Consider the following 14,921-nt stretch of genomic DNA (forward strand, 5'->3'; position numbering starts at 1 on the left):
CTGAAGGGTGGGCAGACTGTGGGCCTGGTGGCGTGAGAGGAGAGGCTGAAGACCTGCCTTTTCGCCTCTGGCTGTGTGTGGAACCAGTGACTCACCAAGGGAAAACTGGGGCCTCAGGACTGCCTGCTGCAGCTCCTTTTTGCAGAGAGGCGCCTCACTTTACCTGAAGCCTGCGGGGCAGGAGCACCGTGCACGCCCAGTCCCAATTCACCCACTGACAGCAACTCAAGTCCAGGCTTTATTATGACAAAGCTAGAGACAACCCCTACCCCACCTCTGGACAGGGTGCTCTCGTACCTTTTCTGGAAAAGCCCCATTGGCAGAGTCACAAGACCCCACTCCCCAGGCCCAAGTCCTAGGAACCTCCTAAGAAAGAGGGACAGGCAAGCAGGGCCTTCTGCTCACAGGCACCCCCAGACAGCACCTGAACTCCGGCTGGAAGGGGATGTAAGGGTGGCATCTCAGCCCAACCTGGCTGGTGAGATACTATCACAGATCTTTTTTGCAAGAGCCTAGAGGAGGAGAGGAAAGAGGGTTCAAGCTTGCAGATCTGCCCGTCCCCAGTGACAGTTCCGTCCACCCCACAGGTTCCCTGGGATCTCTGTGGGTGGGGAGGTGTGGCACTCACAGGACCCCAGCTGCTCCTCCAAGAAGGAGACCTGCTCACTCAACGAGTCGATGCGGTCCAGCTGCTGGAAGGAGTGGGCCAGCAGGCTGCCAGGGTCCTGGAGCCCAGGCTCTGGAGCCCGAGAGGCCAGGCTGTGCAGTGGGGCCAGCACCAACTGCAGTTTCTGTAAAGGAGATTGTAAAAAGCCAAGGGACCCCTCTTTACCTCCATTCCATGAGAGTGGAAGGAAGGACCAGTAGGGATTCGATAAGTTCCCTACTGAGCCGAAGCAGCGGGGGACCCTGCTTGCAAACAGAAGGAGCCCCAAGCCTAGTAGACACAGGTGTATGACATGCCCACAACCTAGCTAAAAGGTCTCGGGACCCCAGAGACAAGCTAGGAGAGTCTTGGGGCCTGTGGTCTGATGAGACTTATCAGAATCCTTGTATAATAGCCTAAGTGGGCTCTGAACTGTTCCTCCCAGCCTGGGGACTCCCACACAGTACTGCCTGGCATAGTAAGAAAGCCAGAATCCCTATAGCCCTTCCCCATAACACCCCCAACCACCCCACGGTTTGGAACCACAGCCCCAGGGACTGTGGGGCCTGTGGACACCAGCCAGACCCACTCCCAACCAAGCCTCACCTGCTCCAGCACATCAACCCGGGACTGCAGCCTGTGCACCTGCTCCCTCACCACGCTGTCCACGCCTGGGGGCAGATCCAAGTGCCAGTCAGGGGCGTTTCCTGCCCCCACCACGAGCTCGTAGCCTTAGGAAGACTTATGTCCCACAGTTGTGGGAGCAGAGCCTGGAGATGCACAGCCTCTGGAAGTTGCTGTAGGTCCCAGGCCCTATCAAAGCGCACAGCTCAGAGTGGCCCCTGACCACCCCTGGGTGCCGAGGTCCTGGGTCTTGCACGCCGATGGTGGTCCTTACCCAGGTCCGGTGCACTCCTGGCGCTGGGCTGCTGACAGCGCATTATTACTCACGGTACGAGTTTGAAGTGTCACAGCGCGTACCAAAAGTAATAATGTGCTGTCACCGGCAAAGACACGGTGTCTCCAGGCTGCCAGACCGAGGGTGAGGCTCTTTGTCACTCAACTGGCTGAGATGAGGCTCCAGGTATACCTTACCTCCCCATAACACCTTCCAGAAACCTCTTCAGGTTCAGAAGAAACCCCTTCTTCCCAGACAAAGAACCTCCCTCCAGCCCAGGATGTCTGGGCTCAGCCCTCTCAGCATAGTGCTGACCTCCACCCAGGGCTAGCTGCCCTCTGTGTCCCCTCTGCTCAGCTCAGCTACAGAGCAGAGCTCACAACCCAACAACCACCCAAGTCGGTCACAGCAGGGCGGACAGGTAAGATTACCTGTTGAGGGGTTTGGGGCCACCAGGGGGGGCCCCTCCTTGGGCAGACAGTGCCTCCCATCTGCAGATGGGCTCTGCCCCTCCCGGCACTGGCACCAGTAACTGCCCACAGTATTGACACAGCGCTGGGGACACACGGCCTCTCCGGTACTGCATTCATCCACATCTGTAGGAAGCGAAGGTGTCAAGCTAATAGTGTCTACAGGGGCAAAGCCCTGGCCACAGACCCCTGTGAAGACCCACCTATCACTGAAAACCAACTTCAATCAATACACAGGGCACCAAAAAGACCTCTCCTTCAAGAAGAGTGGTGCTTACCTATGTGGCAAGTATCTCCCTGCCATCCCACAGGGCAGCGGCAGTGGCCCGGGCGGATGCAACTCCCTCCATTCCCACACGGAGGCTGGCATATTGCTGTGGGTAGGAGAGGCCTGTCTGTCACCAACTCAGGAGGGTCCCCAGAGCCCTGTGACAGCCAGGAAGGGTTGCCCTGCAGTGAGGATGCACTGCTTGGGGGATAGAAGGCTGCTGGGCAGTTGGAAAGTGGGGAGTCTCACATCAGACACAGTGCACACTGCCCTCACCTGCTCCACAAGCGCCGGGGAGCCCGCTGGTCCTCTTCCAACCAGGGCAGCAGGCGTAGTGAGGCCTGGTGGGAGTCGGCCCGGGGCTGCGGCGATAGGCAGTCCGGTAGATGGTTCTGAGGTGAATAAGGATAGTTCAGAGGGGTCCAACATGGGGTGACCCAGGCCAGGCCTTCCTTAGGTAGGATACACCCTGCCCACCTCATCTGTTTGTGGATACCTAGCCAGCATCACTTCCAGGGTCTCAAAGGTTCCCTTCCCAAGGTCCAGCTCGCTTGACACAGACAGGATCAGCACACAAGCTTGTGTGTGCCACTCAATCCACCCCGCTTCTTATGACAGACACAGGCCCAGGGAGTAGTGCAGGGCTAGCCCCTCCTGCAGTGGTTACTTCAGAGCTGGCTGAAGTCTGGCTTGCTTTCCTTCCCTGGGCTAAAGCTGCTCTCCAACTCCAGCACTCCCGTAACTTTGGAGGTTCAGGAGTCTCTGGAATCTGGCATCTTGAGCACCTAGGCTTTTCTCAGGTGTTTCTAGGCAGGGAGGAGGCTGAGCTCCCCACATCAGAACAAGGACCGGCCTTCTTGGCTGTGTCCTATGCTGTTCAGACTGTCCTGTTAGCCTGACGGGACATTGGATGGTCCACATGGGCACTGTCCCTATGGATGAGGACTTCTAGCTAGCAATGCTGGGGAGGAAGGAGTAAACTCTCTGAAAGAGGGGTACCGATGTGATGAGAAGCCCCTATACATATGGGTGATGCCCTTTGAGGTGACATCCTCTCAGGGGACAATGCTGGGCATGATTACACAGCATCCTTGGGTACCAGCCTCCAAAGCTGAGAGGCCACCTTGATCCCTGATGTCAAGAATGCCCACCGCTTTGGCTTCAGCTCCTCAGTTCAGGGTGAGGCAGGCTCTTGGGCTCCAAGGATTGCTTCTGCTTGGCAATGGTGGGGTGGGAAGTGGGCACTCACCGGTAAGTGCTGCAGGCTCGGTGTCCATCGCAAGTGGTGAGGAAAGGCTGGTACACACGCTGCACATAGGACTCCAAGACAGAGCCTCCGGAAACCCCCGCGGCGCACACTCTGCGGCTATAGGGATGGGGTCAGCAGGGGGTCCAGAGCCGGGACTCTCCCAGCCCAGGGAGCTTCCCAATGTTGCTGGGAGCAGGATCTTCAGCCGGAGCCCACAGGGAATTTTCTCCAAGTCTTAGGGCCCACCTTGGACAGGGTTAAGGGGCTCTGAACATGACCCCAGCACCCCAAGACCCAAGCCCTTGCTCACCTGGGCCTGTAGACATGCTCAGTACCACTGGCCGCCAACACTAGACACCATGCCACAAGCAGCTCCAGGGAGCCCCACATGGTCTGCGTCTCTAAGTGGGGTAGCCTTCTTCTTTTGGTGGCCTAAGGAAAAAGGTTGGGTCCCGTCGATCCCCTATGGAAACCCCAGCCCAGGCTTCCAGTGGAGTCTGTACCCACTTGTTGGGTGCTGAGGCCACCACTACCCCAGGAGATAGCATCCAAGAGTAGTGCCAGCTCTCTCCTGCCTCTGGCTCATCTCTGCCAGTGAAGCTGGCCCCTTACCAAACACAGAAAGCTAGGCCTGTTGATCAGGACTCCTGAGGCAGGAGGAACCTGAATGCTGGTAGGGTCAGGGGCAAAACCCAGAGGGCAGCCGAGGCTCTGGGTGGTGCCTGGGCAGCCAAGCCAGTCCTCCCCGACCCCAGGCTGGATTGAGGGCTTTCCTGTATCTTCCCCCGTCTGAAACAGAATGCTGTGGATGGAGCTGAGACCAACACAGCAGGGGACTCTGGACTTGGGCTGGTCAAATGCTCAGCAAGCCCGCAAGGCACTGCGGATTTCATAATGTACAAATGTGCGGATTTCATAATGTACAAATGTCAGCTTCCTGCAGGTGTGCATGTTCCGACCAGCAGGGGGGGTCAACAGCTTGCAGGGGATACCTCTCTTGGACTTGAGTATGCGTATAAACACCTCCCAGCTGCCAGGGCAGTGGTCCTATTGTATTCACACCTGGGGCATAGTGGAACCTCCCCCAACATGTCTCTGGATCCCATCTCCAGCCTTCTTCTGGCTGTGTGTTAGGGAGCAGGAAGGATGAGGAATGCGAGAAACCCCAACCCAGGTTTAATGGTCTGTGGCAATGCCAAAGGGGAGTGGCAGCTGTCCCACTGTCCTGCACAGAGTCAAGAGTGTGGGAGGCTGGCAGGGCTCCACCCAGGGTTCTTCTTGGTGCTTCCTAAAGGGGCAGCTCCCTACTCCCCAGACTCTGCACAGCCCTACAGACCCCCTACCCGAAAGGGACGGGCCAGGAGACAGGTGTAAAGGAGCCTGGGGTAATCCGCTTCTACGAGACTCAATTTTCTCAGACACCACTAGGATATCTGAGGTCCTCTGTCTCCATCAGTGCATCCAGCAGTAAACAGTGATGGCATTAAATGGTTACTGAGCTCTGGCTGCTGGCCCAGCCCCTACTCAAGGGGAGAGCAAGCTCCTGACGCCTCAGGGATACTCAGTCAACTCAGTCCTGCACCACATCATAGGCAGGAAGGTGATAGGGAGCCTCCTGCCTGTACCCCTTATCCGTTGAAGGAGGGCAGAGAGCTTTGAGATGAGTCATTGAGACTTAATGTGGGGGCAAGAAGACCATAGGGGAATATCCAGGCAGGAGTGTGTCCTGCGGTCTATCTGAGCTGACTCAGGAAAATTAACCCTGAAGGGAGGGCCCCCTCAGGGGATGGCATTACCATGCCAAGCAAAAATCAGGTGGCCCTGAGGAATGGTACCTAGAAAGAGATATAAACCAGCATATGACGCAGGCAAGGGGGTGTCAGAAGTTTGCAATCTCTGTGTGCCTAGCCCCTGGGGCCTGGAGGGTTCCTCTCCTGAGGTCATTGCCCCCACAAATCTTAGTCCACAGCACCTTCTTCGGAATAGGCCGTCTAGAAAGGGGGCTGTGTTTTCAAACAGGAGAAGCAATTTTTGAAAAGTCATGTTTTGCCTGAGGCCAGCAAAACACTGGGCCGGCAGCTCATTTCCTTTGGTGTTCGGCCACTAGGTGCCCCCAGCCACGCATCAGGCACAGGCTGTGGTGTGGCCTTCAAGTTGACAAGTAACCATGAACCCTCAAGTATCACCATGGGCCCTAGCAGCCATCTCCCCTCTCCACCTACCGCTCACCAGCCCCCAATGGGGGAGACCGGTTCGGCAGAGGAGGAGCCTGGACACTGTAGGGAGAGGGCCCTGGGTCCCTTTGCTGCGGGACAAGTGTCTGGACATCAGCACCCACGGATTGGTGTGGAGAGACCAGACCTGCATGGTGACCAGACGGACTGGTCTGGTCTGGTGGGGGATTCCTCTCCACGGCCTGGCTCCTGCCCCTTTCCAGGCTCCATGACGGTAGGGGCAGAGTGTGAACCGCCCCCCCTTCTTCCCCAGGACTATCTGGCTGGGCTGTGCTGGGGAGGGGGAGGGTGGGCTGCTGCGACCATGGTGGAGGTCGTATGGCCAGGATGAGTAAGGGGAGAGGTGCCTCGGCAGCCAGCAGGGGTCGCCATTGCTCAAGGCCGCTGGCTCATTTTTCCCCCGGCGGCTTCAGGACCCAGGCTGGGGCTTGGGGTCCGTACGGGGCCCAGCCACAGACCCCGCGCGCTCACCTCTCGGGTCCCTGCGATCGCTCGGTGTCGCCTGGGTGGCCAACTCTAAGCTTGGCACCCGACAGTCCCGCTCACCCCAGACCCTCCCGGGCTGCCTCCATACCCCTGCCCCCAGCGCCCCGGCCCCCGGCTCCCTCCGCACTCACCGCGCGGTCCGGGGCGCGCACGCGCCACCGCCGCCGCCGCGCTGTGGGGGGCCCCCGAGTCCCGCCCCGCCCCGCCTTCGGCCCCGCCCCACCTGAAGCCTGAGCTGGAGCCCTACCCCCTCCTTAGGGGCTCTCCCGCTCTGTCCGATCCCATTTTGCAGATGGGGAAACTGAGTCTCAGCAGCGGAGGCTCCCAAGAGCTTTGTAGCGAGTAAACCAGTCACTGGTGGTCTAGATGCGACCTCTGAGTGCTGCCGCCCGAGCCCCCTTCTTGCATCCTGACTGTCCCCAGCTCTGCAGCAGGATCATGTGGCTGCTGGGGACACAGGACTAAACAAGTTCTAGGAGTCAGGAGGTTGTGAATGGCTCCCACAAGGATTCGGCTAACTCTCGAGCCTCCTGACTGATGCTTGCTGCTGGGTGGTATTAGAAGACAACAGCTGGCCAGGCAACTAGATGCCAGGCCAGAGGTGAAGTCAGACTGGCCCTGCAGCCATGTAAAGGGTGGGCATCATGACACACCCAGCCCGGATACTAGACAGAGATCACTGGGCAAAGCCCAGATGAGAACTAGGTGTGACCACCAGCCTCCTTGGCAGCCACCGGCCTTTACATAGGGAGACCTGCCAGGGACCTCTCCTGACAGCCCTTGGCCACTTTGGTTGGTTGTCACTGCCTTATTTGAGACAGTCAGGACCACTCCTGGTGCTCCTCCTATGAGCTGACAGACCCTCACCCCCACCCCAGACTTCTGGGTTAGCCATCTTTCCTCTCTCCCAGGCTCCATTTCTGAATTTGTTCTGGGATTGTCCTGGCTCTTAAGGTGCATGAGCCTTGTCAGTTTCTTCCAACCGCAGCCATGTCTTGGTTAACACATGTTCCTGTGCATGCTCCTGCAAGGCAGGACTCCTGACTGCTGTCCAGAAGGCTTGCTGGGGACTCACCTGTGGTCCGGCCTTCAGTCATCCCCTGGGCACTGGTGGCAGATGTCCTTATGAGCAGATGGAACAGCCTGCGTCTTGCTGCTGCTGGAGGCTGTGGGTCAGAGATGGAGCGTGAACTGGGGCTTTGCTTACATGTCCAGGGCCGGGGAAGAAGCTTGGAGTCCAGGCTTCCATATAGCTATGGCATTTCAACCTGCTCTCGACCTACAGACCCCCTCCGTTTACTCATCATGTCCCAGGTTGATCTGGCCTAGATCTGCTGGCAGAAACAGCCATTGACCACAGAAACCACAGCATGCCCTAGCTAGGGATAGGCTTGACCTGCCCGGCTCCCCACCATCTGTCAAATGTGACTTCTGCCTCCATCCCTGAGCTCCCTAAAGACAGGTGGAAACTCTGCTGAGTAGAACTGATGTCCCCCTCCCTTCATGAAGCCGAGTGCCGTGTGCAGAGCCTATACACTAACAAGAAAGGCCTAGCAGCTCAGAGCTCCAGTCTGGCCCACCTTGGTTGGCGCATAGGAGCCACTGGAGGGGTTCCTGAACAAGTCCTCGCCTCTGTTCAGTGGCTACCACCCTGAACTAGAAATCCTCCTGGCAAATGAATCTGTACCTATTGTCGTAAATGGGGTTCCTGGGTCTCCTGGCCCCCTCAGCTCATGCAAGGCACTTATCCTTCAGTCTCAGCAGTAAAGAGCTGTACCTGATGCTCTGAGGGGGCGAGCATCCTGCACAGCCTTTACCCTCACCCCCTTTTGGTTCCTGGAGCTGTGATCCTTGGTTCTCTTTCCACTTAGGTAGCTTTCACTGATCTCTGCCTTCACCTAGGCCGAGACCTAACCATCTTCTAGTCTGAAAAAAGGTGTGCTTCCCAGAGATGCCACTGGAGTGAGGCTCCAAGAGGCCCCATTGTGGTTTGGGGGCCTGGGAACAGGGTTCAGGGACTAGAAAGAGTCAACACAAGAGGCTTCACCAGGAGCCAAGATGGACCAATAAGATGACTCAGGTGACCCCAACTGCACCTCATGAAGCTGTCCCTAAGCCTGAAGCCCAAAAGGGATGGGCTCAGCCTTAGCCCCACGTTCTGTGCCCCTCGGTGGGTGTGCATGGCTCAGCCAGGTTACAAACGTGGCTTTAGGGTTCCCACTCTAAGGGTTGATTTCCTGGCCAGCACCCCCATTCTCCAGGAATGCTCATTTACTACTAATAACAAGCTTAGGAGCCCCCAGCCCTGTCTCAGAAGCAGAGGACATAAGCCTTGACCAGAGGGTCCTGCTGGGCTGAGCTCTGACGCCTACCCAGGGGATCCTCCAAAGAGAAAGAGTGGGGCCGGGAGGTAGGTGGGTTGGGCACCATGCTGCTCTCAGCTTCTCCTTTCAGGGGTTGGTTCCATGCTGCTAGACATCTAGGGGTGAGGTGTGGAGTCGTGCCTGAGCCACCCCCAACAAGTGCCAGGCCAGCAGACCCTAAGGTCTCCTCCGCTAGATAGGAATGGCTCGCAGTGAGGACAGCATACCTCACAGTTGAGCAGACCCAGACCCGGCTGACGGGTGCTGCAGCCATCTCATGGGTCCTGGGGCACTCGGGGCCCCCTCCACCCGCTCTCTACCCTGCAGGGCCATCCCGCATACCTGGTGCCGCCCAGGCCTGGCCGTGGCCATCTCTGCTGCCTCCATGAGCCACCCTGCCCTTCAAGGGAGCTTCTGCTGCCCACGACCCCTCTTCAGGTCTGCCCGCCTGTCCTGTCAGCTTCAGCCTTCCTCGGGGCCTGCACAGCAGCCTGCTGGTGCACAGAGGCTCCTCCCGGGTAAGGAAGGGTGGCTTTTTATGCTCCATCCCGTGTAAATCGGGATTGGGATGGGCCCTTCCCTCCGGACTTCCTGTGTGTGTTCTCTGCTGATAACAGGGATCCGTCAGTGAACAAACAGGAGGCCAAGGGGCTAAGGGGGGCATTAAGGGAGGGGGGCTGACCACACTGTGGGGGAGGGGGTTGTTGTTCCCCTGGGACTCCAGGGTCTAGCCCTGAAGCAGCCAGAGACACCCAGCCTGTGTTCAGGGACAACCTGGCTGGTGACAGTATGAAACAGAAGGTGTGACCAGGTCCTTCCCATTCCACAAGACTACATCCAAGAGAATGACAGAAGGGGTCTTCTACCTCTTTGGGACACAGGACCTAGCATCCTCCCTAAATGTGTGTGACACCATGTAGGGACCTGAAAGGGGAAGCCTGCCCCACTGTGACCAGGGACTGGTGCTGGTGGTACACAGTTGGATGGGAACCAGGGGTGGGCAGGACAGGACAGATGGTCTGAGAATAGCTTGTTCTGTGGGTCTCAAGGTCCAGGACTAGGGCAAATGCCAGCTCAAAGTCAGCTCAGACTCTTCCCAGAGAGCTGCCCAGGCTGACAGTGGGCCTCCCCCCACCCCCCGACTGCAGAGGTGTGCAGGTAGAGCTGAAAGCCTCCAGGACCAGTTGGCATAGGCACTCTGGGATGACTCTCCCTATGGCCTGAGGGAGCAAAGGATGCTCTTAGCCTTTCCTCCCTTCCCTTAGCCCCAGCAGGCTGTGAGAGGGAAAGGTCTTTTTGTTGTTGTTATTGTTGTTGTTGTTGTTATTGTTGTTTGAGACAGGGTTTCTCTGTGTAGTTTTGGTGCCTGTCCTGGATCTCACTCTATAGACTAGGCTGGACTTGAACTCACAGAGATCCGCCTGGCTCTGCCTCCCGAGTGCTGGGATTAAAGGCGTGTGCCACCACTGCCCGGCTCAGAGAGAGGTCTTTCAGTGGCAAAAGTGGGGCTTTGTAATTGCCTAGGGTCCCGGTTCCCAGTGTGACACTCAACAGTGGGAGACTCGGGCCAGACGTCCTATGGATGAGGATGGGAAGGCAGCAGTACCAAGGACTGGGCAGCTACCAAGAACATGCACAGACCTCCGAAACTGAGGGCACCCAGAGCAAAACTTCTCCACCCATGGCCGTCCTTATGGTACCAGCCTTCCTTGGCTCAGCCTACCCGATGATGCCTGGGGCATCTCCTTTCGGTGCCCTACCTCTCTCCCACCCCACCGAGCTGGACAACTTGGGCTAGGATGGAGGTGGGGCAGCCTGGGAGCTTCCGGTGGAGTGCTGAGTGAGGTGCTGCCCCCACCCTGTTGTTTCCAGCTTCACATCATCAGCACCCTCCCTCTAACATGGCCAAGGGAGGAGACTGCTGCAGGCCTCAGCCTGTGGGCAGGGAACGGGGCTCCAGCCAATTAGGATAGCACACTTTTTTTTCCCAGAGCTCAGTTTCCCCATTTGTCCCAAGGCATGGGAGAGGTGTTGGTCAACAGAGTCACAATGGTTGAAGGGGCTCATGGCATCCAAGTGTTGTTGGCCTGAGTGTCTAGAGATAGCTCTTAGACGGTATTCTCATCCTAAACGCAGACCTGATAGGTGGAGGCCCCATCCCTAACTTCAGGCACACACACTGGCCACACCCTCAGCCCTTTGTTGCCTTGCTCCACTTGGCCTTTGTTTCCACCCAAGGGCTCCTACTGTCCACAAGGGCCAGGGTATCCCACCAGCAGTGGGAGCCGGGTCCTAGAGATACCCCTCTCATGTCACCTGGGCCTGCCTCTCTGTCCCAGTGACTATGAGCCATCTGCCTTCCCCTCATTCACTGGACTGGCTAGATTCAGATCCTTTCATGGACTGAAAGGGAAACTGAGGCTCAAAGAGGGAAGGGACTTGGCCGGGTGAGCAGTGAGGTGGAGCAGAGCTGAAACAGGTTAGCTCAGGAGCGGCACCCTTCTTCCCTCAGGGAGCTCAAGTCAGCCTGGGAAAAGAGTCCTCAGACTTGGCTGTGCCAGCGATGGCTGAGGGATGCAGAGCTGTGGTCCACCCTCCCACTGGTGCTCGGTGCCTAGGAAAACTGCCGAACTTCCAGGTGCAGAACGAGGACTCCAAACCAGAGCCCCGCGGGTCTGCCTATGGAGACCTGTGAAAGACTGCAAACCAGTGTGGGTAGCCATGCCAACCTGCTGCCCGTGTGTCTGCGTTCCTCTCCTGATGACTCTGTCTCCCCGGCCCCAACCTGGCCAAGACTGAGACATACCCAAGAAAAGAGATCCTTGGTTCAGAGCCTCAGCATGCAGGCCTGCCCCACACTGTCACGTGAATCTTGTCATGGGACCTGATTCACAGACATCCCTCAACCCCAGAGACAGATACAAAGGCAGACCGGAGTCTCACCTTGACACTGGGCGTGTCGGGGACAGAAGAAGGAGGGACCATCAGGGGAGGAGGAGGAGCTGGCTGATGGGCCCCTGGAGGTGCTCAGGGACTCCCCACCCCACCCCTGAAGTACCTACCGTTTCAGGCCCTCTTCTCACTGGTGGAACTTATTTATAGTCATTGCACGTTGGAAGGACCCAGGGGCACCTCCTACTCAGGTCTGCCAACACCCATTGCCTCTAGGGCACCCCACATACAGCGCCCCCCCCATCTCCCACAACTCCTACAGACTGGAGACCAGATAGGCATGGCCCATATCTGGGCCAGGAGTCCCTCCCTGATTAAAGTCACTGAAGGCAGGAACTGCTGCAGCCAGGAAACTACTCCCCACACTGTGCCTCAGTTTCCCCATGTATCGCAACTACCTTCTAGCCTATCTACCGATGCACTGAGGTTGATGGTTAAAGGAACATGGTTGCCTTACCTTCCCACAGGCCAGGTAGGGTGCAGGGACAGAGGCTGAAGAGAGCCCCCCTGGTCTCCCAGGACTCTCCTTGGACCCCTCACCGCTGAACGTCTGGCCTCTGCAGCCCCAGGAGAGGGAGGACCTAGGTCCCGGCAGAGGCCTGCGTGGGCATCTTGGACAGTACAAGGCCGAGGGGCAGCAAGGCCCAGATGTATGAGCCAGCTGCACTTCAGGAAGGAAAGACCAGCACACTGCAGAGCAGAAAGATGGGGCTTCCTGTTTATCTCCCAGCTTCGGTGGCTGGCCTAGGGACAGGATGGCTCTGTCAGCTAAGCCTGGGCCCAACTTCCCATCCAAGGATGCGCCTGCCCGAATGACCAGTCCTCACTGAGGGCTGAAAAGGACATGACTGGGTAGGATGCTGCATGGACCGGTGGGTAGCTCAGCACTGGGTTCAACAGAGGGAAGGAAGCTTACACAAACAGGAGTCCTGTGCCGTGACCTGAGCTTCCATGTCCCTCCCTGCCTGCCCTATCCCTCCACCAGGCATCGTGGGTTATAGACGTCGGGTGCATCCAGCTCCCCAGGAGACGCTCTTTCTAGAGAATTCCCCCGGTCAGCTGAGGCTGCAGAAGCTCACAAATTACCCAGGAGATGAGAATGAGGACCCTGCAACCTAGAGCCCAAGCATAAGCAGTGGAGGTTGCTGGGGGACACTTGGTCCTGTCTCCTCACTGCTCTCTTCCTGGAGACCACCAGGTGACCTTTGTTATGCTCTCCACTCCATGGGTAGGCCAAAGGCTGAGAGCTGTCCATGGCCTGCCTATTTGACCCTCAAAGTGTCCCATGGCTGGGCGGTGTCCACGACCTCTCCTCATTCAGCCTCTGGTATTTCCCCGTAAGCTCTGCCTCTAAAATGTCCCAGAAATTGTCACCCTCCCCCTGCCACTATCCCCAGTCTGCAAGCCACCAAGGCCTTCCTGGGCCTCAGTAGGTTCATCCCAGCCCCCATCATGCTCATGTCTCATACAGCTTCACAGAGATGAAATCAGAGCATGTCTGCCTCTAAAGCTTCTCTCCACATTCAGGACAAAGTCCCATGGGTTCCTTGCGCCGGCCCTTCCGCACCCTCCAAGGAGCAGGACAGGGACAGGGGACCTTGGGGGAGCAGAAGCAGTGCAGGGCAGGTCCAGAAAGAGTAACAGCCCCAGCTGGCTGGTGGCCGCTTGACATTATAAGGTAGTGGTTTCACAGTGAGTGCGGGCATGAGCGTTTATACAGACACAGCCCTGTTGTTGCCAGTGACCCAGACTGGAGACAGCGCCCTACTGCCACGGCCGAGGCTGCCCACTGTCCTGACCACTACAGCCCCATTCATGTCATGAGACACACAGGTGCTGTGGTCACTTGTGGCTGCTGCATCTCCCCACTTCAGGTCATGCTGCAGCCCATGGGGGCATAGCCCAACATTTACCCACATGCACTGCTACATTCCACGGGGCCTCTTTCAGAGCCCAGGCTTCTCCCAGACCTGAGCACCTGTGCATTCTCTGCACCTAGCCTGTCCTTGAGGGGTTACTGATTCCAGGAAAGGCAGGAAGCCAGTGACTGTGGGACGGGTCTCCATACAGTGTTAGGAGCGCCGGGTCCCCTCCACACCATCAGAAGGCAGCATCTACTGCTGTCATTTTAGCTCTTCTGATGAGTCTACAGTGGCAGTGCATGGTACCGCTTTATCAGTGTCAGGACTTGAGCCCCAGAATTCCACCCTAAGGAAAAATTCATTTCCCAAGGAGATTCTCTGGCCAGTGCTGGAGACTCAGGAGGAGCAGGCCAGAGTCCGGAACCCTGTGGCAGAAGCATTGTAAGGACACCAGGGAAGGAGAGGGGTGTCATGGACTGGGCTGTGAAGAGGTAGGGGATGTCTCTGGGTATGTTAGCATCTTCTGGCATCTAGGCTCCTCCTACCCCAATTTGCTGAGCTTCATGGATGGGCAACCCAGCCCTTAACAACAGGGAAAAAATACTCTATCTCCAGGGTGGAAAGGGAAGTCCCCAAGAACTCGGGTCCTAGGTCATGTCAATGGAAGTGGGTGTTGGGTCAGCATCCCAGCCCTCCTGTCTGTCCTCTTCTGCTCCCCCCGGTAGAGAGAGCCAGCATGGGCACTCAGAAGCAGGGGGAAAGAGACGCTAGAGGAACAGTCCGGCCTGCCAGGCAGGCCCTGTGCTGCTGGCCATGTCTGGAGGGGAGGAGCTGTCTCCCTGTCCCACACCAAAGACCCAAGGGACTGTCTGTTCAAGGTCACAAAGCCTGTCACTGTAGGGTCTAGACTGCCAGGCCTGAAGCTTCCCCAGACTCTGCCAGGGTGGAATAGGGGGGACACCTCTCTCCCTGGTGACGGCCAGTTGGCCACAGTGGTCAGAGGAGGAAGAGATCTCTGGGAAGGGATGAGTCAGTGTCCATCTTGTGGGGCTATCGGGGGCTTCCATGAAGGTTTCCCCATCTGCCAGGTCAGAGCATGGAGAGAATCAGGAGTATTGTCAAGGATGAGGACCTTCAGGTCCACTACTATGGTATAGACCGTGGTCCCAAATTCAGAGGCTGGGTGGCGGCCCTAAGATTCCTCTTGCTTCAAGCACTCATGCTGCTCAGCTTCAAGCTGTCTGCTCTTGTTATTTTTAATATCCTTTAAAAGCTTGGGGGGTGGGGAGGCATCAGTGGCCCGCCAGAAATCTCTGTTTCCTTCGGGCCAGGAAACAGGAAGTGTGTGTGTTGGGTGATGGGGAATCAGGCCCCTGAGAACAATGGGAGCACTGCTGAGCGGAAGGGGAACTACGTCAGGGCCTGGGTCTGCAGGAAGCCTGACCTCTCCTTCTGTGAGCCTGAGGGGGCCCTGGCATAAATTTAGCTTGAGT

The 14,921-nt window shown here is 57.5% G+C and overlaps 1 protein-coding gene across 6 annotated transcripts; it reads right to left on the reverse strand.

The window, feature by feature from the left end:
• Positions 1-225: 225 nt before the first annotated feature.
• Positions 226-12,162, reverse strand: Egfl7 (EGF like domain multiple 7). Of its 6 annotated transcripts, XM_006980970.4 has the most exons (10): positions 8,957-9,125; positions 7,327-7,417; positions 3,842-3,963; positions 3,532-3,648; positions 2,559-2,674; positions 2,293-2,388; positions 1,976-2,140; positions 1,253-1,317; positions 629-791; positions 226-512 (listed from the first exon to the last, which is right to left on the reverse strand). In XM_006980970.4, exons 3-10 carry the CDS (start codon positions 3,919-3,921, stop codon positions 490-492), a joined length of 825 nt encoding a protein of 274 aa, XP_006981032.1. In that variant the 5' UTR covers positions 3,922-3,963; positions 7,327-7,417; positions 8,957-9,125; the 3' UTR covers positions 226-489. The 6 variants fall into 6 exon arrangements, with proteins under 6 accessions (XP_006981032.1, XP_076425292.1, XP_076425291.1 ...); XM_076569177.1 differs by lacking the exon at positions 8,957-9,125 and adding an exon at positions 12,024-12,162 and having other exon boundaries at positions 387-791; XM_076569176.1 differs by having other exon boundaries at positions 387-791.
• Between the last annotated feature and the right edge of the window lie 2,759 nt (positions 12,163-14,921).

This window comes from Peromyscus maniculatus, chromosome 4, assembly GCF_049852395.1.
Source record: "Peromyscus maniculatus bairdii isolate BWxNUB_F1_BW_parent chromosome 4, HU_Pman_BW_mat_3.1, whole genome shotgun sequence".
Classification (NCBI taxonomy): Eukaryota; Metazoa; Chordata; class Mammalia; order Rodentia; family Cricetidae; genus Peromyscus; species Peromyscus maniculatus.